This window comes from Mus caroli, unplaced genomic scaffold, assembly GCF_978045245.1.
Source record: "Mus caroli unplaced genomic scaffold, Mus_caroli_1 scaffold_11, whole genome shotgun sequence".
In the NCBI taxonomy this organism is placed as follows: domain Eukaryota; kingdom Metazoa; phylum Chordata; class Mammalia; order Rodentia; family Muridae; genus Mus; species Mus caroli.
Window position 1 is genome coordinate 34,125,313 of NW_028227266.1, and position 23,788 is coordinate 34,149,100.

General features: G+C 46.3%; 1 protein-coding gene across 6 annotated transcripts in view; it reads right to left on the reverse strand.

The window, feature by feature from the left end:
* Nucleotides 1-23,788, reverse strand: part of Pknox2 (PBX/knotted 1 homeobox 2) — a 259,179-nt gene that overhangs the window by 10,197 nt on the left and 225,194 nt on the right. For 5 of the 6 annotated variants that reach the window (XM_029481800.2, XM_021173027.3, XM_029481797.2 and 2 more), the window contains 4 exons: nt 22,060-22,248; nt 9,773-9,902; nt 9,179-9,276; nt 8,295-8,414 (listed from right to left, as the gene is read on the reverse strand). In XM_029481800.2, coding sequence (XP_029337660.1) covers nt 8,295-8,414; nt 9,179-9,276; nt 9,773-9,902; nt 22,060-22,248 — 537 coding nt within the window. The remainder of the gene's footprint in view (nt 1-8,294; nt 8,415-9,178; nt 9,277-9,772; nt 9,903-22,059; nt 22,249-23,788) is intronic. The other variant, XM_085844523.1, reaches the window with a different exon arrangement.

The following is a 23,788-nucleotide window of genomic DNA, read 5'->3' on the forward strand; positions in this document are numbered from 1 at the left end:
CTACTAGCCTCAGGGTACTTAGGGTAATATCTGCCATATTCTGTGTGTGTTTGTCAAAAAGAGATTAGAGAGGGAAAGAGAAAGCTTTGGATCATCGCGTGTGCTCTTGCTCTGAAAAAGCTACAGGTTGCCTGTTGGCAGTCAGCTGGAGCCCCATGCCTTCTGTGGAGGTGTTTCCTTTCTCTGAAGGGCTTCCTTTTCTGCATCCTTGAGGATGGCTCTGGGTCTTTGTACATGTGTGTTTTCTCCTAAGCAGTATCTCAGATTTCTTAGGGATTCTGTGAGGTTGTGTATGTCTTATGACAGTTTTAGAGGGCATCTCTGAAAGCCACTAATCTTCTGTGGAGTGCCTTGGGCCTCTCATGCCCTGGCATTCAGCCATCCTCCCTCGGGAGTCAGAAGGCAGCTTCTCCGGTCCAGTGAAGAACCGGTGGGAGAACAGTCTCATGCCATAGCAGAAATTTGAGGCCTAAGTTTCCTTGGCATCAAGAGATGGGTGCAGCAAAGAACACAGCCAGACAGCTTTCTGCCTCCCATTTTGGTCATGCTAAGGTACCATGTGGGTCATCAAATTCCAGGTCAGAACAGGGATGAAGAGAATTTCATGATGAGAACACTTTGAAGGGAGGGGTTAGTCCCTCTGTCAACAATAACTAAGATGTTAAGACAACAGGTAAAGATGATCACTTGAGAGATGATTGTCACCCAAAACAGACCATCCATACTCCACCCAATCCCAAACAATCCTTAAAGTCCACTGTAAATGCCAGTTCCTCTCTCTAAGCCATGCATCCTCTCAGACTGCTCTAAGTCCTGGGTACATGTGTGTTTTCTCCTAACCAGTGTCTCAGGTTTCTGAGGGATGCTATGAGATTGTACATGTCTTATGATGCGCCTCCAAACTGCTCAGAACCCAAACAGTCCTAGTGCCCAGCCTCTCCCTCTGGAGCCCAAGATGGTGCAGGTGTGTAAAAACAACAGTGCATTACCCCAGCTATGGCTTGGGGACACAGATTGGCCAAAGGTCCATGACTGGTCTCCACTTGCAGGTTATCCAATGACTTTACTATTCTGAAAAGACTGGGGAACTGGGCTCTACAGTGCTACCTTCACATGTCACTTGGGGTGCAGGGTGATCTTATGGTTCTGACAGCCTTTCTGTTGAATGCCATCTGTCTTTCTATGCTTTCAAGTAGATTCCTATAAAGTTATACAGAAGTCTATGGGAACATGTCCCACCTGTTAACAATAGTTACTACCCCCATTGAATACCCACAAAAACTGGCTACATTTTACTACTTATAGTATATAGAATGCCCACTATGTACTCACTATGTGCTGCCAAAGCACCTAGGAGTTAGGCTTTGCTCTCATGTCACATATGAGAAAAAGAATCTCAAGAGAGTTTAACAACCAGCTGTAGTCATGCAGGTAGTAGGGGCAGGTCAGTGGCAGGGTCCATATTTCCTGTATCTTAAACCAGACTAGTCCATCTCTGCTGCTAGCCATTTGCCAGACACTGTGCCTTAGAAGACATTACCAATCATCCTCAATACATAGTTAGATTTTTCAACTTTACATGATCTAGAATCACCTGAGAAGACAGTCTTAATTGAGAAATTGTCTAGATTAGGTTGGCCTGTGGGCGTGTGTGTGTTCAGGGGGTGTTCTCATAAGACTCAGACAACTATGGGCAGTACCATTCCCTAGGCATGGGGATCCAGACTCTATTAGAAAGGAGGAAGCTAACAAGCAAGCAATCTACCTCATCTATTTCTCTCTGCTTTTGACTGTGGATATGATGTGACTAGCTATTTAAAGTTCTTGCCTTGACTTCTTCATAATGATGAACTGTAATCTGGAGTCATAAGTTGAAATAAATCCCTTTCTCCCCTAAGTTGCCGTTTTCCAGGATATTTAACCACAGCAACAGAAACAGAATTAGAACAGCAGGCACTGCTCTATCTGCTTTAGGAAGAGGAACTAAGAGCTAGGGAAGCTGACTGACCCGTTGAAAGCCACAGAGCAAGTGGGACCATTTCAGGTCTATCTGCTCATTTCCTGATGCTCTGTTACTGTGTGTACAAATCTCTCTCTCTCTCTCTCTCTCTCTCTCTCTCTCTCTCTCTCTCTCTCTCTCTCTCTCTCTCTCTTCATGTCTATGTATGTAAATATGTGGAGGTCAGAAGACAACCTGTGGGTGTTGGTTCTCTCATTCTACCCTGTTTGCTCTGGGATTGCCCAACTTGGTGGCAGGCACCTTCCATGCTAAACCATCTTGCTACCTTTTTTGAAGTCTCCCATTCACTTCTCAGTACTTCTCGTACATCCTAGTCTCTTGTACCATCACACGGTCAGGATTCTCTGTTTAGGACATCCAGGCCCCTAGGTCTTCAAAATCAAATTCCCTGAATATGTCTTTGATGGTATAAATAAAACATTCCTTGCAGTATTGAAAGAGACAGGGCCTAGGAAATGTAACACAACTTCTAGATCTTCCTCTGGCAACCCATTCTAGCTTGACTTCTCAAGATATCATGTTAACAAAGTGTTCTCCACCAGAGATAGACATTCTTTACATGCAACTAGTCTTAGCTGAATGGAGAGTAGAATAGAAAGTCTGACTTTGAACTAATTCATGGTAAACTGGGAATGACTGATGACCTCATGGCCTTTCCACAGGTACTTGCTTCTCACAGTATAATTTAAAAATGGACATTTGAACAGAGCAAGAAGAGAAAGTAGCAGAAAACAAGAATGAACCTTATGTCACTTTGTTGATTTTTCAGACCAAGTCATATTATAAGGATCTCCAGAGGATACTGGAAGCAACTGAAGCAGTAGCTGAGCCTGTGTCAACTGAAGTATCTCACACTTATGTTCTATCCTCACTACAGCCTACTCAAGCTGGATGCTGCATTCTTAATTTTCATTCGAGGAAATAGGCTTAAAGAGGTCAAAGAACTCACGCCAGGACCTCTAGCCACCAAGTTCTGAGTCCTAATCAAGAGACTGGAATCTCTCTGTAGAACACATCACTAGGGGGCAGGTGGGTCCTGCCAGTGAGCTGGTGGCAAGACCTCCATGTACATAATTCCTTCAAGGCTTCGCCCAGAGCCCTGCCCAGGAAGATGGTGGAGAATGCAAAGAACATCTGTGGGGTGATTGACAGCACCATAAGGGGCCAAGGCAAATGGCTGGCTTTCGTCTTCATTGCCCTTCTTGACTAGGAATCCAGTACAGGGCATGAGATATAGCTGGATGTTTAACTGTTTTCTCCCAGGCCCTGATCCTAGTATGCAAGGCGCTAGGGATGCAGTAAGATAGTTGGGAAACTGATGAAGGCTATCAGAAACTCTGCTAGATCCACAAGCATTCAAAGCAGTGTTCCTCAGCACTCAAGATGGAAACTGCTGAAGTGTCCCTCAACTGAGAAGGGAAAAATGAGATGTGACCTAGATATACGGTGGAGTGCTATCAGCCCAAGATAAATGGACCTTGACAATGTGATGCTAATTCCGAAAGCACTTCACCACTGAGCTGTGACTCCCACCTCACGGTGGATTAAATTAAAGAACATAGTCATGAAGACCATCTTATGATCTACTTGAGTGAGATTTCTAGAAGGTCTGATCCACAAAGGAGTGCAGTAGAGTCTAAGTTGTTAGAGGCTGGGGGCGTTGGCTAATGGCTGTGGGTTTTCTTTTGGAAGAAGGAAAACATCTGAAATTAGGCAGGCGTGATGATTGTGCAAGGGTGTAAATATACTAAAACCTATGTTATCATTTTTTATTTTGGAGACAGAGTCTCTCTAGCCCAGGCTGCTCTTGAACCTGTATAGCTGTAACTTGCTTTGACCTAAAACTTCTGCTCTTCCTACCTCCACTTCTTCTGGGTGCTGGGATTACATTTATGTACCACGATGCCCAGTATAGTTCATGCTGGGGATCTGTTGTGCTAGGAAGGTACTCTTTCAACTGAGCCACATACCCCACTCTGGAATCATATATATTGAAGGGTAAAATTTATGCTATGTGATGTTCCCATTTAAAAAGTCATATAGAGGAAGCCCCTGGTGCTTCTTTTGCCCTCTGATTTTTTTTTTTTTTTAAAACACACCAGGGTTTATAAGAGGCCCTAGAGCAAGGCCCTGGTCTCTGTGTGGCTGGGATGAAGGTGGGAGTGGGCGGAGCACAGTTGGGCCCTGGCTGCAAGCCACATCAGCACAGCTGGGTCCTGGCTTCGAGCCATGCCAGCCTGATGAATAGATGGGTGAATGTGAAGCAGCTTTACTCCGAGGTCTAAAACCTGAACCTGGGTGCCTAAAAATCCCACAACTCTCCCACAGGTCTCTGGCAGAGAGGCTAGGGGCTCATCTTTGCTTTACCCAGACTTTGGTGTGAGCATTGCATATCTGCTTCCTGAGATCAGTGTGAAGGCAGAAGAGCTAAATGAATGGGAGATTAGAACCCTGGGTCACACTGCTATGGGCTGAATTCCTGCCTAGCCTTATTATCAGTGTGATCTTGTGGAACCTGAGCCTTCTTTGAGCCTCAGTTTTGTCATTGGTGACACAGGACAGTAGGATCTACCTGCTGGGGTGCTTGTGTGGATTTAAATGAGATGGCATGTAAAGTGTTGAGCATAGATCGGCTGCTGTGGGGAATGGTGGGTCCTGCTGGGGCCTGGGCTCTTCTCCAAGACCTCCTGGCACACAGAGGATCATCAAGTTTAGGAATGGAAGTATGTAGAATTGCTGACAGCTCAGGATGACTGACAGGTATCAGAAATAGCAGGTATTACAGCCAAGGAGGAGGAAGGGTGACTTTCTCTCCTCTGTGGGGAGGACCCTCTTCAGGGGCTTCCTGAATGATGTGGGTTCCTCTAGTCCTATTGCTTCCAGCTAGAGTTTAGCCTCTTTTGGCCAAAATGAAATAGCAAGAAAATGTCACCACATTCTTCAGGGACTGGAAACCTAATAGCTAAGGATGGCAGTGTTCCTATCTCCTTTCAGTCTTGTAGCTAAAAGGCTCTGGGAGTTAACCTTTCACCTCAGTGCTTTCTATCACCCCAACATACCTCTTCAACTGCTTATGCCACAGAACAGTGCAAACAACAGGAGGCCTGTGACAGGGGACAGAAGCAAGAGGAAAACACAGCTTCTGCCTGATAGGTCGGCAAGAGGAAAATCTAGTGTTTATAGAAGTGCTCAGAATCAAGGTGGCCAATTATGGGATGTTCTGTGTTTCACCTGCAAACCATCCACTGGCTTCAGACCCAGGCTGGGGATGAATGGAGCATTTTGTAGAAGCCTCACCAACCACATTTACCGCTTATCAGAAAGTCATCTGTGCTTGATTCAGACTGGTGCATGCCATCTACACACGAGTCTGTGATCTGTGACTTAATGAATGAACTATAGCACAAAAACAATGAGTTACTGTTGCTAAGAAAACTATGTAGAAAGCTTTGGAAAATTTGAGACTCAAATTTGCTTTAAAATACTGACTTCTGCCGGGTGGTGGTGGTGCACACCTTTAACCCCAGAATTTGGGAAGCATAGGCAGGTGGATCTCTGAGTTGCAGCCAGCTTGGACTACAAAGTGAGTTCCAGGACAGTAAGGGCTACACAGAGAAACCCTGTCTCAAAAGACAGAGCAAGAGAGAGAAACAGAGAGAGATAGAGAGAGGCAGAGAGAGACACAGAGAGAGAGAGAGAGAGACAGAGAAAATGCTGACTCATTTTGATTGGGTGGGAGACTGGAATAAAGATCTACAAAGATCCTCTAACTAGATTAGATTCCCAAAGTCACTGTTCTTACTCCACCTGACATGGAGTTGGAATTTGGAGATGTTTTATTCTAAGAAAGGCTTATGCAAGTAAAATGATACAGTTTAGTAAGAAAAAGATGTTGGCTCTCTACCAAAATTAGCAAATGAATATATGTATATCTTTTAAATTAACATAAACCTTGTCTTTTGGGTGGCTGTTCCTTTTTTAGGTAGCCTTTCAAATTAACCAGCCCCTAAACTAGTTCTGCTAACTGAGCTGGAGACAGAACATTGATGGTTCCTGGATGTCTGTTTGTCCTTCATTCCTTCTCTTCTCTCCTAAAGCTCACAGCCAGTACCTGCCCAGTGTCTGGAACTGTGAGTGGGGTTTCCCAAGAACTATAGCCCCAGGGTTGATTCTCGAAGCAACAATGACAATATCACGGGCAATTTAGAGCTCAGCTGTTTGGACGAAGTCTCGAACCTTATCCTTCATTACAAACCTTATCCTTCTTACAATCTACCATGTGAATAAAGAATAGAGAAGTAGGGTTGGGGACATGGATCAAAGGGTAAAGTGAGTGAGGACAAGAATCTGGATCCATAACACCCATGAAGAAGCTGGCTATGGTGGTTTACCTGCAACTCTAGCACCAAATGCTTCTCTTCAGACAGGGTCTCACTATGCTGCCCCAGCTGGCTTGGGACTTGCTACATAAACCAGACTGGCTTTGAACTCCCCTACATAGTCTCTCCAGCAAATCCCTCAAGAATAGGGACTGTGTGTGTTTGGCTGCCTGTCTCTCCCCTTGAATACTGGGATTAAAGGTGTGTACCACCACACCTTGCTTATAACCCCAACACTGTGGGGTTGGACATAGGGGGACCCTGGAGATTCCCTTGCAAACCAGCCTAGCTGCAACGGCAAGATGCAGGTGCTGTGAGGGACTGTGTCTCAAAAACTGAGAAGCATGATAGAAGGTGGCACTGGACATTGACCTCTGGTCTCTAAATGCAGGCAGTATGAACTGTACCCACCCCCTGTGCAATCAATTCTCTCTCTCTCTCTCTCTCTCTCTCTCTCTCTCTCTCTCTCTCACACACACACACACACACACACACACACACACACTTTTTAAAAAGTAGACAAAATTTTGTAGAACCCAAATTTTCTTAAACAGTTTATCATGGGATGACTTTTTAGAACACCCAGTAAGTCCTGAGGTCATACACTGTGAATCAAGGCTTTAAGAATGACACACAGTCCCTATTCTTGAGAGATTTGCTGGAGAGACTATGTAGGTCCACCCACACTTACAGCAAGCACTATAGGAAGGTTATTCTCAGTGTCAGAAGACAGCAAAATCAGCATGTGCTTTAAAATAACACATCAGCCTCACACATCCTGCTCACCTCTGGATTTCACAAAGACTGGGATTTGGCCTTAAAAAAAAACTTGTTTCAAGATCAGTGTAGTGGCACACAGCTATAAATCTACCATTTTGGGAGACTATCAGGAAGATCATGAGTCTGAGGCTAGCCAGGCACCAAAGTAAGACGCTGTCTCAAAAGCAAAACCAACAAAATCAAGCTGTATACAACTTTGCTCTTCATTCATTGTAGTAGAAAGTTCAAAAGGGAAGAATTTCTTTTTGTTTTTCGGTAGGGTCTTGCTTTATAGCCCAGGCCAGCCTTGAACTCATGCTTTTTCTGCATCAGCCTACCATGTACTTGAACGTGTAGCCCCATCATGCCCAGTGAACAGCTCATTAAGCGATGATCTTATAGCTCTGTATATTTGTCCTCTCTTTGAACTTTCACTGCTCTGAGAAATAAATGCCACTGGAATTAGCACACTATAGAAGAAACAGTCCACGCCCGATGTACCTGTCTTTCCTCTATTGTATCTGGTCTCCAGGAACTTTACAATGTCTGTATTAGAGATGTGGGGTGAGAAGGTTGTCTATGCTGTTCTTGATGCTCAGCCATGGTCTGCAGAGGATGGCTACCAAGTGTACTCATTTGGATAGAGTTGTCTAGCCATATTCCATTTACCCCAGAAGCTCTGAATTCTGACTTTGGAAGCCCAGTGGCCACTCCCACCTCATCTTTCAAGGCTACCACATGAAGGCACTGGTTGCAGGAGGACCATGCCAACATATGTTGCTTCCAGGATAGAGAAAGTATTAAATATTTGCTCAGTGCTTAACTCTCTTCAGAATGTTGGTCTTTATCATCTCCCATGTTCACACTTCCCCCTAGCTTTTTGAGCTAATAGTAGCAGCAAATACTCAGAAGACATTGGGCTCTGGATCCCACTTAGGTCTCCTCTGATCTGCCCTGTAGCTGATGATCCAGCATAGCCTTTTTCTGAGGCCATAGTCTCTGCATGCAGAGTGTGATACCTGTGCAAAATGGGCTATTTATCACCCCTTGCTGTGATTCCACACCCCCAGAATTCACACACACAGATGCACACCTATGCACCACACACACACACACACACACACACACACACTCACCATGAGATGCTGGAAGAGCCAAGAACGCATTATATTGGTGGCATGCTTGGGCAAGACTCCTCGTTTGTTCTTGGACTTCTTATCCTCATTGTCCAGGAGGGAGGTGAGGTCAAGGTTAACCTTCAGGGCACGTGAAGAAAAAAATCAGCATCAGCAGCCTGTGAGGCCAGTGGCTTGGGACCTGTTGCCATAGTAATGGCACACTTTCACTGTCAACTCCCTTTTCCCAAGTTATTCTTGGGGCCCTGGGGAGGTCACCTTTTCCTCTCACCCCATACTACCCCCTCAGAGAATGGCGATGAGGCTTGGGGTGAGGGGATAAGGAGAAAGGAGATGATGAGAGAGGAAACAGCAGAAAAGGATCATGCAGAGAGTACTGAAGAGGAGAATTCACCATAAACCATCCAGTAGTTATTAGCATTTCTGTGATACTTTACAGTTTGCAAAGCACTTTCCTGTCCCTCACCATGGTTAATCCTCATCACAGCCCTGTAGGTTGGCTGTGATGGTATTAATCCTTATTTTTTGATAAGAGCTCAGGCTCAGAGAGGTAAGGAGACATATGCAAGATCACAGTTAATGCCAGATCTCAGGTGTCTGACTTCAGATCTTTCTAGAGATCTGACCTCTATATCACTGAAGTGCAGAGTAGTTGGAGCGGGCGACCCAGCACAGGAAATGCAGGGTCCTTTGATATAAACTCTGGAGGCAGCAAAATCCCCAGAGCTGATAAAGCCTTGCTTAGATCCAGCTTCCTGTCCAGAGAGCGGTGTCTTAGAGGTGAGGATTAAGTGAACCATTTGCTGCAGTGCCCAACAGAGAGTAAAGAATCACAGGCGCCCTCCATTGCTCATGCACAAATACACACACCTACACACACTCACCTGTGTATTCTGGATCTGGATGGCTCCCTGGGGGATTGCTTGGGTGACCACCTGACCTTGGGAGGTTACCATGGTAACCGGCTGATATAAGGCTCCACCTGAGGAGACAACCAGTTTTGGGATCCCCTGACATGGAGGTTAAAAAAAAAAGAAGAAGAAGGCAAGCAGGGTTCCCAGTTGCTTGGCACTCTCATGTGAAGACTCTTGGGGTAGTGGCAGAATGTATATTTGCTCCCCTTGTAGGAGAGGAGTGGGTGAGGTAAGAGATGATGTCCAGAAGGAAAAGCAGAGCTTTTGGTGGGAAGCAATTAGGAGGAGGGACAAGGCTTTACTCAGTCTTGAATGTGTGTGTTGAGGGGCTAGAGGGAATGTGTGTGGGAGGAGGGGGAGGGAAACCATGAGATTTTTGACTTAAATTTGTTCCAACCCATCATGATCAGGTCTTGGTGCTCACTATGTGCAGAACACTTCGGTCCAGAAACTACGCTGGAAGTCCCTCCCTTATCAGAGGACACTCACTCATCCCAGAATTTCCTAGGAGTATCCCTTCTTTCCCCAAAATGCTTCCCACAATCCCCAGAATCGTGCACCAACCTGACACGACTTGAGAGTTGACGGTTGTCATGGCGATGTTGCCCTGCTGGAGTGCTGAGGCTGGGACCACAATCCCCTGGGGGTTATTGGAGACTCCAGACATGGAATTGGGGGAATTCTGCAGGAGGTCCTGGTGGTAAGGGAGGGGTAGTTTGTGACAATCTCCCCAAGAGCCTAGATGCTTTTGTTCCAAAGTCTTCCCTTCCTTTCCCTTCCCTTCCTGGTACCCACCCCCCAACTTCTGTCCTCCCAGACACAAACCAGAAGGCAGTTCTCAGGACTTCTAAAAGGAGTGAATAAGAAGTCTCTACCTTAAAATAAACCAAAGGCCCCGTAATAGTCCTCCACTTACATTTCATTCCATTGGCAAGTAGAGGCACAAATGAATCCCTAAACCTGTGGGTCTCACTTCAGCTACATTTCAGAATCTGCAAGGACAGAGCTCTGGGTTCCAAACCCAGAGACTCTTCTTTAATGAGAGTGTATTCCAGGCTTTGGAGTTTTAAAACTCCCCAGGTGATTCTGACTTGCAGAGAGCCTCCATTCACCTGCTCAACACTCAGATGCTCAACTGCCCAGATGTTTCTCCTGGCCCTCCCCTCCTCCAGCACCTCTGTTCTTCACGTATCTTCAACACAAACAGCTTTCAACGTTCTGTTTGTTTACTCGCTTTCTTTGCAGTACTGGGCTTTGTGCACATTCTGGGCAAGTGCTCTATCACCTAAGCTACACCCTCATCTCCCCAATGATATGCCTTTGTACATCCTTAGCACCTATATATGATACTAAAATATTTATTTAAAACTAATAAAGCCACTTTGTATCACTACATAACCTGTCTTCTAATGACATCGCATAAAAACCTTGAGTTCAGCACATGTTATAGGCTCTTCTGTCTTCCCTGAATTCTCAACACAGAATTATACTGGGAACTGAATCCCCTTTGGCCAGATTGTTAGCCAGTTTGTTTTTGCAGTAGCCAAGGCAGCCAAGAAAATGAGGGTTTTTTTCTTGATGTCTTGTTCCCCTCATCATTGCCTTCTAGCAGTCCATGAAAAAGTCCTTAGACAAATCTAAGGGTAAATCAGATATTGAGGGTCCTTTGACACCAGAGGAAGAAGGCTTAGCTTCAGGCCTCCAGGATGGAACAATGGGTCCTCCCTGCTTTCTGGGCACCTGTGAATGGTGTCTGGGTGCTTATAAGATTTATGAAGTAGGAACTGAATGTGTCAGAGATGGGTGTGTTTAGGAAAGAGGGCAATAAGGTACCTACACAGGAGGAACACTTGGCAAGCCCAGCCTGGCACTCTGATCTCTTCCCAGCCTCAGATCCCCATCAGAATACCCTCCTTGAGTTAGTTAATGAACCAAATGAATCCAGTGGTCATTAAGGCTCATGTTTCAAAGCTTAATCTGGGACAATAAGACAGGATTGGTAAAGAACTGGAGACAGGTACGTGGCCATGAGAGTGAAGTAGATATGGAGTAGGGATGGCTCCACTTCCTAGCTTTTATTTCAGGACTTGAAGAAGCTTGAACCCTTGGCCTTCAGGGGAAGCTTAGAATCTGGACTGAGTAGGTATCCATGATTAGAAATCAGCTTTAGCCAACAACTGCCTATTGGTAGTTACAAATAAAAGGAAAATGTCACAGAAGACAGTCACAACACTGTTCCTTCCACTGTGGCATCACACAAGTCAAGCAGCGCCTTGAGGGAAGCCAGAGGCAGCAACAATTTCTGAGTCTGCCTTGACTCTCTGCCTGTTGAATCCCCTCTGCGCCTCCTCCCCAGTTACCACTGTTACATCCCTGGTCCAGAGCTGGAGGAGAAAAACCTATAGAAGCAGGACTGGGCCTGGGGCCCAGATTCCATCCCACCCATGGCCACAGGGGGCCTCTGTATCCTCCAGGAGGATGAAGCAAGAAGATTCACTTCTATGCTATGTTCTTCTTGGCATGGGTGACCTTGGAGAAGAGAGAGGGCAGTTTCTGCCTTGGCTTCCCCTCTGGGGTGCTCTGTGAGAGCTTCCCACCAGAGAGATTCCTCTCTTAATCTGTCCAGCCACACAGTTGGAGTTTAAGACTGAGCTTGGCATGCAGAAACTTAGAAGCTGCAAAAACTCATTGCATATACCAACATCCTGAGGGATAAAAGAAAGAAAATAAGGTCCAGAGGCCCCGGTGGCTTACCCAAGGTCACACAACTGATTAGCAGCCATAGGACTTGAAGTCAGCTCTCCCTCTCCATTAGCCACAAATACTGAATACCTAGTTTGGGCTTCAACAGGCTCCTTGAATCCTACCTATGAAAGATGATAACAACCCCATGTCCAGGAACAGCATAAAGAAGCTCATGATCTTGGGAATCAAACTGAACTCCTTCTGGTGGCCTGCCTTCCCTTCCCTTCCTTCCTTCCTTCCTTCCTTCCTTCCTTCCTTCCTTCCTTCCTTCCTTCCTTCCTTCCTTCCTTCCCTTGTTGGTTCAAAGGAGTTCTCATCAAGGAGTTCTCAAAGCCCAAGTTTTCAAACTTGAAGGTTGAGATCTGGTGCCAGCATCCCAGCCAACTATTCCCATGGGACAGAACTAGTACTAATGATGGTTGAAGCAGAAGGGGACTTATAAGGCATATTTAACAGAAGAAGACCCAAATGCCATTATGTCTAAAGCCAATGGAAGTAGCTACTCAATAATCTCTCATTTGGAGCCAACCATGCTGGGACACGCCTCTTCAGGTGGAGATAAATGAGACTCTTAAATATAAAGACTTCTAAACACTCTTCACTACCCCTGAAGTGTCCAGCATGGTTAGGACAATACAAAGAAAAGTAGCATAAATATAAAATATGCCTTCTGTGATTCAACTTAACACACACACTGTTATGTAGCCAAAGACAGAAGGGTGAGCACCTGAACGCCTCAGCTGCTTACTCAAGCCCTGTGGCTTGGAGAGCCTCCACCCCCATTCACTTGGTCTGGGGAACTAAAGGGAATTTTTGTTCTGGCTTGGATCATTTTCTCCCCTACTCTTCTCCACCCTTCTCTTGTTGTTTGGCTGTGAGGCACTGAGAGGAAGCCAAAATACACCAGCAAAGGGGTAGAATGGAAAAGTTCAGGAGTAGAGACCGCAGGCAGGGCCAGGGCTGGCAACAGCTTAGCAGGGACAAGGATGAGAAAGCAGAGGCCTGGCCTTTCTGCATTTGGTGTCTCTCCCTGACATCTGAAAACAGGGCTGCTACTTCACACACCTCCTGAGGCCTCAGATATTTTTATAAAGATTTATTTTATTTTGAATTATGTGTGGATGTGCTTGTCTATGTGCAGTTACATGCACGTGGCAATGCAGGTGCTCTCGGAATCCAGAAGAGGCCATGAACTCCCCTGGAGCTGGAGTCACAGGCAGTTGTGAGCCACTGCATGTGGGTGCTGGGGACGGAACTCAGGTTCTCTGCAAGAGCAGCACATGCTCCTAACCACTGGGCCACCTCTACAACCCACACAGGGCCACTGAATCAGACCCTCAGCAATTTGTAAGTTTCAAAGCTTTCTCTAGCTTGCCTCCAGCATCAGACAGATCTGAAGATTACCAATTTACCATATACATGAATATCCGAGGGTGCTAATTGGCCACTTGATTTCATGTTAATTTCACCATCACCTTCCAGGGTCAACAAGAGAGAAATTGTCACATTTTTCTCGGAAAGGATTGAAGTCCAAAGGATGGAAGGAACTTCCCTGACTTAAATAGCTGTAGTCTCCTGGTCTTGTATGTATGATAGAGGCTAACAGAGAGAGGAAATTAACTTTGGAGTTAGATCCACTGGCCCTGCTACAAACACACCGCCTGGCACTGTTTGATGTCTAATGATTTATTTCCTACTTCATATGGCTGTAGTCACTTGAGTGGCAGAGCAAGGGTTAAATCTGTCTTCAAAGCCCTAGAGTCCTAGTGTTTTTTATTTAGCAGTAGTAGAAGTTGAGCCAAGGCTACACAGGACAGCACAGACCTTGTCATATGCTTCCTTTGGTCTTCTCTGATGCACCCCTGGAACTTGGTACCAAGCCTCAGAAATCTAAGTATAGCCCCCATCTCAGAAGAGGGCAAAGACCCCACCTTGCTGTGATGTCAGGTTGCATATTAGTCTGTAGCTCTTTGGAATGGCAACAGGGCAGCTTTGACTCTCTAGGGACAGTCTCCGTCATTTTTTGAAGAAGCCACTGTGGCAGCAGTGAAAGCCCTGGGGAAGAATCTATTGGCTAAATACACGGTATTGTTGTCTTCTCAACAGCTTCCTGGAGGCTTATCTGACTCCAGACCCAGGCGGCTGCTGTGTACACTCACAAAGGGACGCCCACAGGGAGATTGGAGAAGCACAGTGGTTGCAGTGTGACACTTCCAGCATCCAGTCTCACATCCCTCTTGAGTTGTCTAGGCACCAGGCACCAAAAGCAGCTGGAGCTCTGAGCTCAGTCTAGCCCAAGAACTCTGCTGTCTCTCTGGAGAGCCACGGGAAGCCTGGGCTCCACAGGTGGTATGAACACCCCCCCCCACACACACACACCAGTTTATTTGAGGTGGACAGGCAATGAGTCCCTCTGAAGGGGCTGAGCAAGGGGAAGAAGCAACTTTACAAAAGCAGGGAACATATGCCCCCAGAGTGCCACCTGCAACACCCTCACCCCTGCCCTCATCTTATTCACATCAACCAGTGGTCATCAGTTTTACTTCAACTCTCATTTCTGGAACAAAAAGGAAGACTTCTTCAGAGGAAGGGATTTACTAAGAAACAAGAGGGGCTCTGGGATGGATCTCGGGAGTGTGTTTGTGGGATAATGGGGCACACAAAAACTGGCTGTGACCACAAGATTAGATCTGTGCTCTGACATCAGCTGGAGGAGTTGTCCCTCTCCTGAGACTTATGTCTTTACTCTTAATAGGGAAAGGGCCTGAGATGCTCACGAAGTTATTTTTCAGCTAAAGAAGAAATTTCTGGGAAACACACACACACGCTCTCACATACAAATACTCACACTCACACACATTCACACACATGCACATATGCACACATACATCCATGCTCACACCCACATACATTTATGCACATATGCATGCATGCACACACACACACAAACACACACATACACACACACAATGGGGTAAAAAACCTAAAGCATGACAAAAAGAAATGATGGAAACATTCCTCTTGAATGTATTTTGAGATGTTTGGAATTTTTATCTTACTAGGTTGTCCCTGAAACAGGGAGATAAACTGGATGACCTTGCAAAATCCCTTGCATTTTAGGATTAAGAAAAAAAACGATGGTCTCTAGGATTCCAGTGAAAGGATTAAGGAACAGGATCCAGATACAGGGCTCAGCCATCTGCCATCCTTGCCCTGGCCACTAGGGGTCTCTGCGGATCCATAGCCTCAGACCAGCTCACCAACCCCTCCCAGATGGCTACCACCAAGACTAACTTGCCTGGTCTGAGGGGAGGGTGGGACGAATTTCAGTGTCCCACTTCCACTGGAAGCTTGTCCCATCTTTCTAGGCATGGACGTGAACAGTCCTCTTGACTCTTCCTTACTTCCTATCACCTTTCACAGGGCACACAGAAAGGTTCTCTCTTGTGCAGATGTCTGTGGCCTTAGCTTGGGAACAGGTTTGTGAGGGAAAGAAGGCTAACTCTTCCTTTGACACTGTGCCTAGCACATTTTGGAGTGTGTGCTAGATGCTTCATACATCTGTGGTCTAACTGGGCTGTACGCGTGTCTAGGTGGTTGAGGAGGTTGCCTCTGTCCCCAGACAGCCTTTCTGGCAGAGTCCCTCTGTTCTATCACAGCCAGAGTCCTGCCTTAGACCAAGAAGAGCTAGGCTTGCAAAAGCAAGGAAGCCAAGCACATATAAACAAACCATCTAATCCTGTCCTGTTCCACCCCAGCTGGGGGCTTTGGCCTCAAGGGAAAGGCAGTCCAGGCCTGTGGAGACAAGCAGCAGCTGCTGCTCTTAAGGAACACTCCTTCCCGGAAGGAGCGGAGCTCTCAGGTTTCACCCACCCGGCAGGAACTACACACTATGAAGCCCAACAGAAGTCACAGCTCTACTGCTATGTTGCAATGGGGTAGCACAAATCCACTTCTTGCCTCCTTGGACTGGGGTGTTGCTTTCCCATCTAAGTGGTAATACTCCTGAGGCGGACCACCTTCCTTTGTCCTCACCCGATCTGAAAAGTCACAGGTCACGTCCTCAAGATGATCAAGCATGGGACAGAAGTCCTAAGGCCTTGGCAAGAGTGCCTGCAGTATACTGCCTTCCACCTCCCTGATAACTTTGGAAAAACAAAGCTTGCTGCATGTCAGGGAGAAGTCTACCCCTCTGAGGGAGAGATGGGCCATCAGTGACTTCCATAGGCTGCTGGGGAGTCCCAGAGCTAAAAGCTGGTTCCTTCACAGGCTGCTAAGCCCAGTACATTAGGATTTCCTACTTACTTCCCCCTCTTCCAGTCAGTTACCAAATCCAAACTCATGCTCCACAGTAACCTGCTATGTCCCCTCTAGTCTCTGCATCCCTGGATTGCAGTCATCCCATGCCTAACCTGGGACCAGGAACCTTGCTCTCCTTTCTATGTGTAACAGGATGCCACTATGTTAGAAGAACACGGGCTTTATAATAACCATATACACATTCACTACTTAGTGTATGGTGTCGGGCCTGTCTCTTTTCTTATATCTTTTTCTCTTTCCTTGGGTGTCATAAGGAAATATAATGTCCACCTGAAGTCTTGTGAGGGATAAATTAAAATATTACACATAGATACTTAGTGCATGCTATTTTTGTGATACGGGGAGCTCAGTCAATGCTGCGGGTGCTCCTTTCTCACCAGTTCATGTTGTAGCCATAAAAGCTCAATTAATTTGCCCTGCAATGTGTCTCCAGCACTGACCCTATTGTATATATCCCTATTACTCTTTAAAATATTCAGCAGTTGGCTATAATAGTCAACATCGAAATATATCTCCTAAGGACTGGGGGAAAAGGGGGCTTAGTAGTTCCGAGTACAATTCCAGAAGACCTAGGCTCAATTCCCAGCAACCACAGGCAACCCTCGGCTACTCCAGGTCCAGGGGATCTAACAACGTCTTCTGGCCTCTGAGTACTGTGAGCACATGATGCACAGGCATACATGCAGGCAAAACTCCCTATCACGTAAAATCATTTTTTGAAAGAATACACATTTTAACTCTCCCTCCCATAAATTTAGTTTCAAGATGTACGGTCATTTCCATTTCAAGGTCAGAGACTGTGTCATATCCATCTGTATGCCCTCAGAGTGCAGCAGGTTCCATGAATGTTTGAATGAATATATGGTGCATGTGTGGATGACTCTCTATCCCCTCCTTTCCAGGAATTCTAAAAAGCTATTCCTAGCCTCCTCTCAGACTTCTTTCTGTCCTGGGAACACTTACCTTTAGAGATGCCAATAGACCACTAACTCTCCCAAGCCTGCCTGAAAGGCTACCTCCCCCAGGAAGCCTGGCCGATGAAGCTTCAGCTTCTTCTACCACAACGGGCAAAATCTTCCATCCTGAGATTTGTTCAACCTGTTTCGGGGCAGAAATGGACCTGGCCATGAGCCCTGTGCTAGCTGGGCTTCAGGCCTGGCTTTCTGTTGGGAAAGAAGGATCTCAGGCCACACGTGGTGTGCTCAGCCCCCTCCCCTCTCCTCTCCTGTCTTTCTCAGCACTCCAAGCCCTGAGCATTCTATGTCTGTCAGAATTCATCCCAGACTCATAGCTCACACCCCCCCCCCAAATTACAAGCTCCCAGTGAAATATTTACCTGGCTTCTCCCAGGACCCAAAACAGTAAACAGCCCCAAATGACTGCCAACACACTGGGAACCATGTTGTGGTCCCTGTTCTAGAGCTGAATCTAAATCTCCATAGAGACAGAGGGATGATTGTCAGATCAAATTAGCCCTGAGTGAGGAAAGAGTCGGGTTCTCTCTAGAGGGATGGTTCAGTTAGCACTCTGGAAGGATGGGAGAACCCAGAACTGAGTCTAGAGTGTAGCGGAGGGAAAGCTACCCCTGCAGCATGCCTGGGTGAAACATGTTCTTTTGGAACAAGACAGGATAGATTCCTGGGGAGATGGAAACATCTAGGTGTGCTGTGCTAGTTGAAGTCCTTGACACTGCCCACCCCAGCCCTCCACCCTCTGTGTGGTAAAAACACACTCCCATATCCCCAACCTTGGTTGTACCCGCTCAGAGGAAACTAACAAATAGAAACGGAAGACCAAGCTGGGAATAGGCCAAATCCTGCAGAGCGAGTGGAAGGCACAACATAGTGTCTGGGAATAGGGCTGTCAATTGGAAAACAAAAATGTCTCCTCCTTTGCCACACCAGGCATTGTGAACAGCACTCAGGGAAAGCCATGAGCCAGCAGTTTACAACAAAGCTGGCAGGCAGCTGGGATGTTAAGCTAGAGGATCGTGTTCCGGGGGGCAACACCCCTCCTTAGGTCAGACTAGTGCTTGGGGTAGCTATTTCAGGCTGGAGGGGATTAAGGCTGGAGCATGACGAATGAGCAAGCACGCACACACACACACACACACACACACATACACACACACTCCCCCATTACTCAGTTTCCTCTCCCAATGGTGGATCTTAAGATCTGCCACTTTTATCAACTAAGCCCCTGGTCCTAGTCCTAAGGATGGTGAGGCACTCTTTCTTAAATGATCACAGACAAGACCCCACCCATACTGCTTCAGAGAGACAGTGACGGGAACTTAATTGTAGGGCAATACATAGCAAGCCCTAGTCACCTTCATTGCCTTTGTCCCCAGACAAAGTTCTGCAATCCAGAGCACCTCCCCTTACCCCAACCTGGTCTTAAAGGTCACAGATCACATCCTCAGGATGCTCAGCCCAAGGCAGAAGTACGAGGGCCTTGGCAGGGGTGATGAACACACTTCCTTCAGCCCACTGACAACTATGGAAAAGCAGAGTTTGCTGCACATCAGAGAGAAGCCCTGCTGGCCCTGATGAGGGAGAAGTGGACCACCAGCATCCTCCATAGGCTGCAGGGACGTCCTAGAGCTAAGAGTCTGTTCCTTTGGAGGCCGCTAAGCCCCCCATGGCAGGACTGTGCTTACTCTCTACCTCATTTCCCCTCTTCCAAATTCTTGCTTCCCAGCCATTCATTCCTTTACTCCATTCATGATCTTGGTTTCACCATGACCACGCTTCCTCCTCCTCCTTTCCACCCCTGCCTCACATTTCCTGCTTTTGCCTGTCAGATTTTCTCTGTGTCTTTCTCTTCACTGATTCTTTCTGACAATACTTCAGCCTCTCCCTGCCTCCCCCCCTACCCCCGAATGATGCTACCCTTTCTTTTACTTCCCCCTCTTCCTCCTTCTCCCTTCCTGCATGCTGCCCCTTGCCTAGCCTACCATTACATCTTTCAACCGATGCCTACTGGCCCCGGGTCTTTCAGAAGACATCATGGTCACAGCTGGCACCATAAAGCAACACTATTGAAGGGATGAGTCTATTTCAAGAGAATATTAGCAAGTAGAAGCATGGGTAGCTGTTTTTAGATATGTAATAGAGTGACTTGGTGGTTTCAAATATATAAAATGCTGTGTCAATGCAAACAACATGTGTTTCCTAGGAGCGGAAAGTAAGATCCACAATTTTTCATCCAACATCCTATGCAATGTTTGCTGCCTTAATGATTGGTCATCAGCTAAGAGAAGGAAAGGACTTTTATAGAAGGGGGTCAGAGAGACCTCTTTAGGAGAGCAGCTTTGGCATTGACCATGGGAAAAGGCTGGCTTGGCCTTGTAGAGAAAAGGGGTTCCATATGGAGAGATGCCCCCTTAACATACAGGCATGGAAAAATGGTTGTACTCCCTGGAGCAGTGGAGCTCAGGAATGGAAGCTGAGGCTAGACCTATGTCTTGAATGTCAGGCAGGCAGGCAGACATGAAAGCCCTGCTGGCAATAGGGTCTACAGACCACACAGGCTTCAGGAGGACAAATCTAGCAGCAACAATGTAAGGAAGCACAGGTGTGGAGCGGGACTGAGAGATGCCCAGAGAAGACAGGTAGGAAGGAGGTGGCAGCAACCAGATGAAATGATGAGAACAAACTTGAGTTACACAAAATAGGAATATCTCACTATGCATCCCTCACCCCCACAATCCCCTGCACCACTAACCTACCCTCTCCCCATCTCATGTCTTTGTTTCTCTTTCTCTGAGATCAGAGCCATTCTGCAAGGGCTACCCTAGCACCAGCCTCCCTCTCAGGCCAGGATCTGACATTGCCTCCTTCCTTAAAGCTGAGAGGCACAGGGTGGGTATTCCCCCAGAGGTCTGGCTTTTGCAGTTCTAACACCTGGATCACACAGAGCCTATCTTCTTTACACACACACACACACACACACACACACACACACCCCCCAAACTCCACTTCACTGCAAACCCCTGCTTGCTTCAGCATCGCTTGTCAACCTCAGACAGACCTCCAACCCTGAGGGGCCACTATAGTTGCTGAGCCTCCGGCCCCTCCTTCCTTGCCTTTCCACCCAGCTACCTTGGTACACACCCCCTAACTCCAGAGCTCAAGGTAGAGTCGGGAGGGCCCAGGAGGGGAAATCCAGGGCCTCTCCAAGGACCTGATTATTTCCAAAGACTTGTGCTAATTTTCTGATATGATCCTCACATCTCTGTGAGGCACTAAATCCTCATTACTTTTCCTGACCGATGCATTCTAATTAGATCAACACTTAAAAAAAATTCACAATAGCCACAGGATGGCTTTCCATCTCATTAACTCCTCACTTATTATTTTCATGAAAATTACTGATAAAAATGTGCATCTCCATTTGGTGAGGCCTCGCAGCCTCCTCAGCTCCTATCTTACATCTCTCCCGTCACCGGGGCTGCGCAGCGTCACCATGGTAACCCACAATAATAGAAACTAATAAATTACAAACGAGATGCTCGTTGAGCAATTATTGTCCTCTTTTATGCAAGTTTCTTGCTAATTTCGATCATAAGGGAAAGTACAATAAGACTCTGAAGGAATGAGTCTATTTCCAGAGAATATTAGCAAGCAGAAGCCAAGGCTGCTGTTTTTAGATCTATAATAAAGTGATTTGGTGATTTTAAGCAATACAAGGAGGAAATAAACTTCGTGCCCCGTGTCTTATGTCGTTCTTAGCATCAGGTCCCACAGAGATTCCAGTGAGTTGGACACGGTGCAATACTGAGTGTACCTGTGCAGATATGTGTGTGGGTCTACAATGTACAAAGTGTGTCCCTCCCCTCACCTCTGCCAACCTGAGTCCTTACATTCCTAAGATGAAAATGGCCCAGCCTTTCTTTCAGGTAGGCTTCACAGTAGCTCCCATCGCTCATCCTTGCAAAGTTAACCTGGATCCCTGTCCTTGTCTATTTAAGGAAAAAAGCTACTGTGAGCCTCCCAGGAGCATCTGTGCATGTCTTTTGGACTTCAGGAACCATGTGACAGGGAAACAAAGTTGTGAGCTTATAGTCTATGTAGATGTCAGCAAGTGCAATGTACAGGAATAGTCAGGTAGCTTTCCGAGTTTGTGGATTTGGAGAACACATTCTGTCCTGGAGAGACATAGTGTAGAATAGGCAGCACTTCTTAGGATGACAGTGGCAGGGGAATCTTGGTGGGGCAGAGGTACCAAGTACAGTACATAGGCGAGGAGAAGCAGTCCTGTGGAATTTGTCTTTATCTACTAGGTGTGCAGAATTTGGGGGAAGGGCTAGTTTCCCTGGAGCCACTTTAATGTCCTTCAGAGGAGACTGTCAGGAGGTCTATCTACCATCTGAAACTGTCTGCTAGGCAAGTCTCTTTTCTCCTTTATAGACCAGGGCTCACCTACTTACCATGTCTTGGTAAATCCTGGATAGGAAGCCAGGAATGTTTTTGGACACTGTCTATCTTAGATACAGTCATTTAAGGGATGCTCATGTTCTAGCAGGTAGATGTCAATGTAAAAAGGGGGACTGTGCTGGCTAGGTATTGTGGCTAAGGCAGCAGAATCAAGAGTTTGAGGCCAGCCTAGGCTACATGTTAAGATCTGGTCATAAACAAACAAGCAAATAAAAAATAAGGGCCTGTGCTGCCTAATGGGGAGATGAGGGCTACATTATAAAAAGATCTGATGGTTAAAATTGCTTGGCCCAAGTCACTGAGGTCCTTTAGACCTTTGTACATGCCTGGCCCATCCCTGTGTGTTACCTGTGAGTGAAGGTTTATGGAGGGCTGGTTGGGGGAGTAGGGCCCCCCGAGGTCATTCCTGAGCAGGTTATCACTGTGCATCTTGGTTTTGAGGCAGGTGATGTAACGGTTGCAAAAGTCCTTGCAGAGCTCATTGACTTTCTCCAACTCTAGCAGGTGGATCCTCAGGACCTGGATTGCCTTCACCATCTGGGGGAGAGGAAGAACTGTAAGCCCAGGTGTCTCTATCACATGCCCCTCCCTGTCAAGCCCCCAGCCTCAGCAGAGAAGGAAAGCCCTTCCTTGATGTAGCTCGGACTTCCCATCCTCATGGTTTAAACTCTCCATATGCCTCCGTTGATTATCCACCTGCTTTAAGCCCTCTGTTAGCACAGCTGTTCTGGAGACAGCTGTGGTTCTGAGGACAGCAGACTTCAGCTTTACAAATCCAGATTCAAGCTCCAGGTTTGCCATGGATTGTCTGTGTGGCCTTGGGCAACTAACTTACCTAAGCTTTCTATGCCCCCCTAGTGTCCAATAAGTGGGAACATTATACCCTCCCCAACCACTTTACAGGTTTGCTGAGGGATCATGGGAAAGGACCATGGCACACTATAAAGCATGAAGTACTAAACAAACACAAGGAAGACAGAGGTCAGAGTTTCTTGGAAATGTCCCAGAGGTCAGACATGATCTATTCTTAAATTTATATTCTGTGTGCTTCATGTGATATGGGCTGCCTTACTCTGATGATACCTGCTGATGGACTGGATAATCCAGTATGACTTAGCTGGGCACTGGGTACCAACTGTCTGCTTTCCATGCCCTTTGGGTTACTGCACAAGGACCTCTTCAAATGAACATCCCTGATCCTAACACAGTTTGAAGCTGCTTTGCATTTGGAGCATTCTCCTTAGCTGTCATTATTGATTTTATTGGGGTTGTTTCATTTATATTTCATCAAATTTTAAGATAGGGTTTTATGTAGCCTAGGCTAGTCTCCAACTCAATATGTAGCTGAGGATAACCTTGAACCCATAACCCTTTAGCATCTACCTCTCAAGCACAAGGATTGCAGGCATGTACCATCAAACTCAGCTTGCTGCTCCATCATCATAAGAAGAAAACATGGAAATATGGAAAACACAGGATGCAAAAACAAACAAAACAAAACAAAACAAAACAAAACAAAAAAACAAAGAAACAAGTGCCTTTATCCAGTTGCCCTAAAAGAAAAGCTTCAGTTTTCCCCCTCATGTATTTTTAAACTTTTATTTAGTTCTCTTTGTGTACATGTGCCATGGTGCTCACATGGTGTGGAGGTCAGAGGACAACTTGTGGGAGTCAGGTCTCTCCTTCCACTATGTGGGTCCACGGGATCAAACTCAAGGTTGTCAGGCTTGGCAGCAAGTACTTTGACCTGTGGAGCCATCTTGCTGACTTACATGAATGTATTTTAACTAGTCTCCAAGAAATTTACACATACAATTTTGCTTTCTCGTTTTCCCTTAGCTCATCAAATATGCTTCTCTAAGTGCAAGAAGTGTGTTTTCTATCTCTCTTCTGGACTGAGAGCTGTGAGAAGACAGGGGTGACATCTAATTGGCTCACAGCATTACCTTATTTACATAGAATAAATATTGAATGGATGAGAATTATTTTCAATTGTCACATATGAGTCCATATGCATGCTTTATTTAACTAGTTTCCTGTCGCTGGCCACTTATAGTACATTCAAATGTTCAGTTTT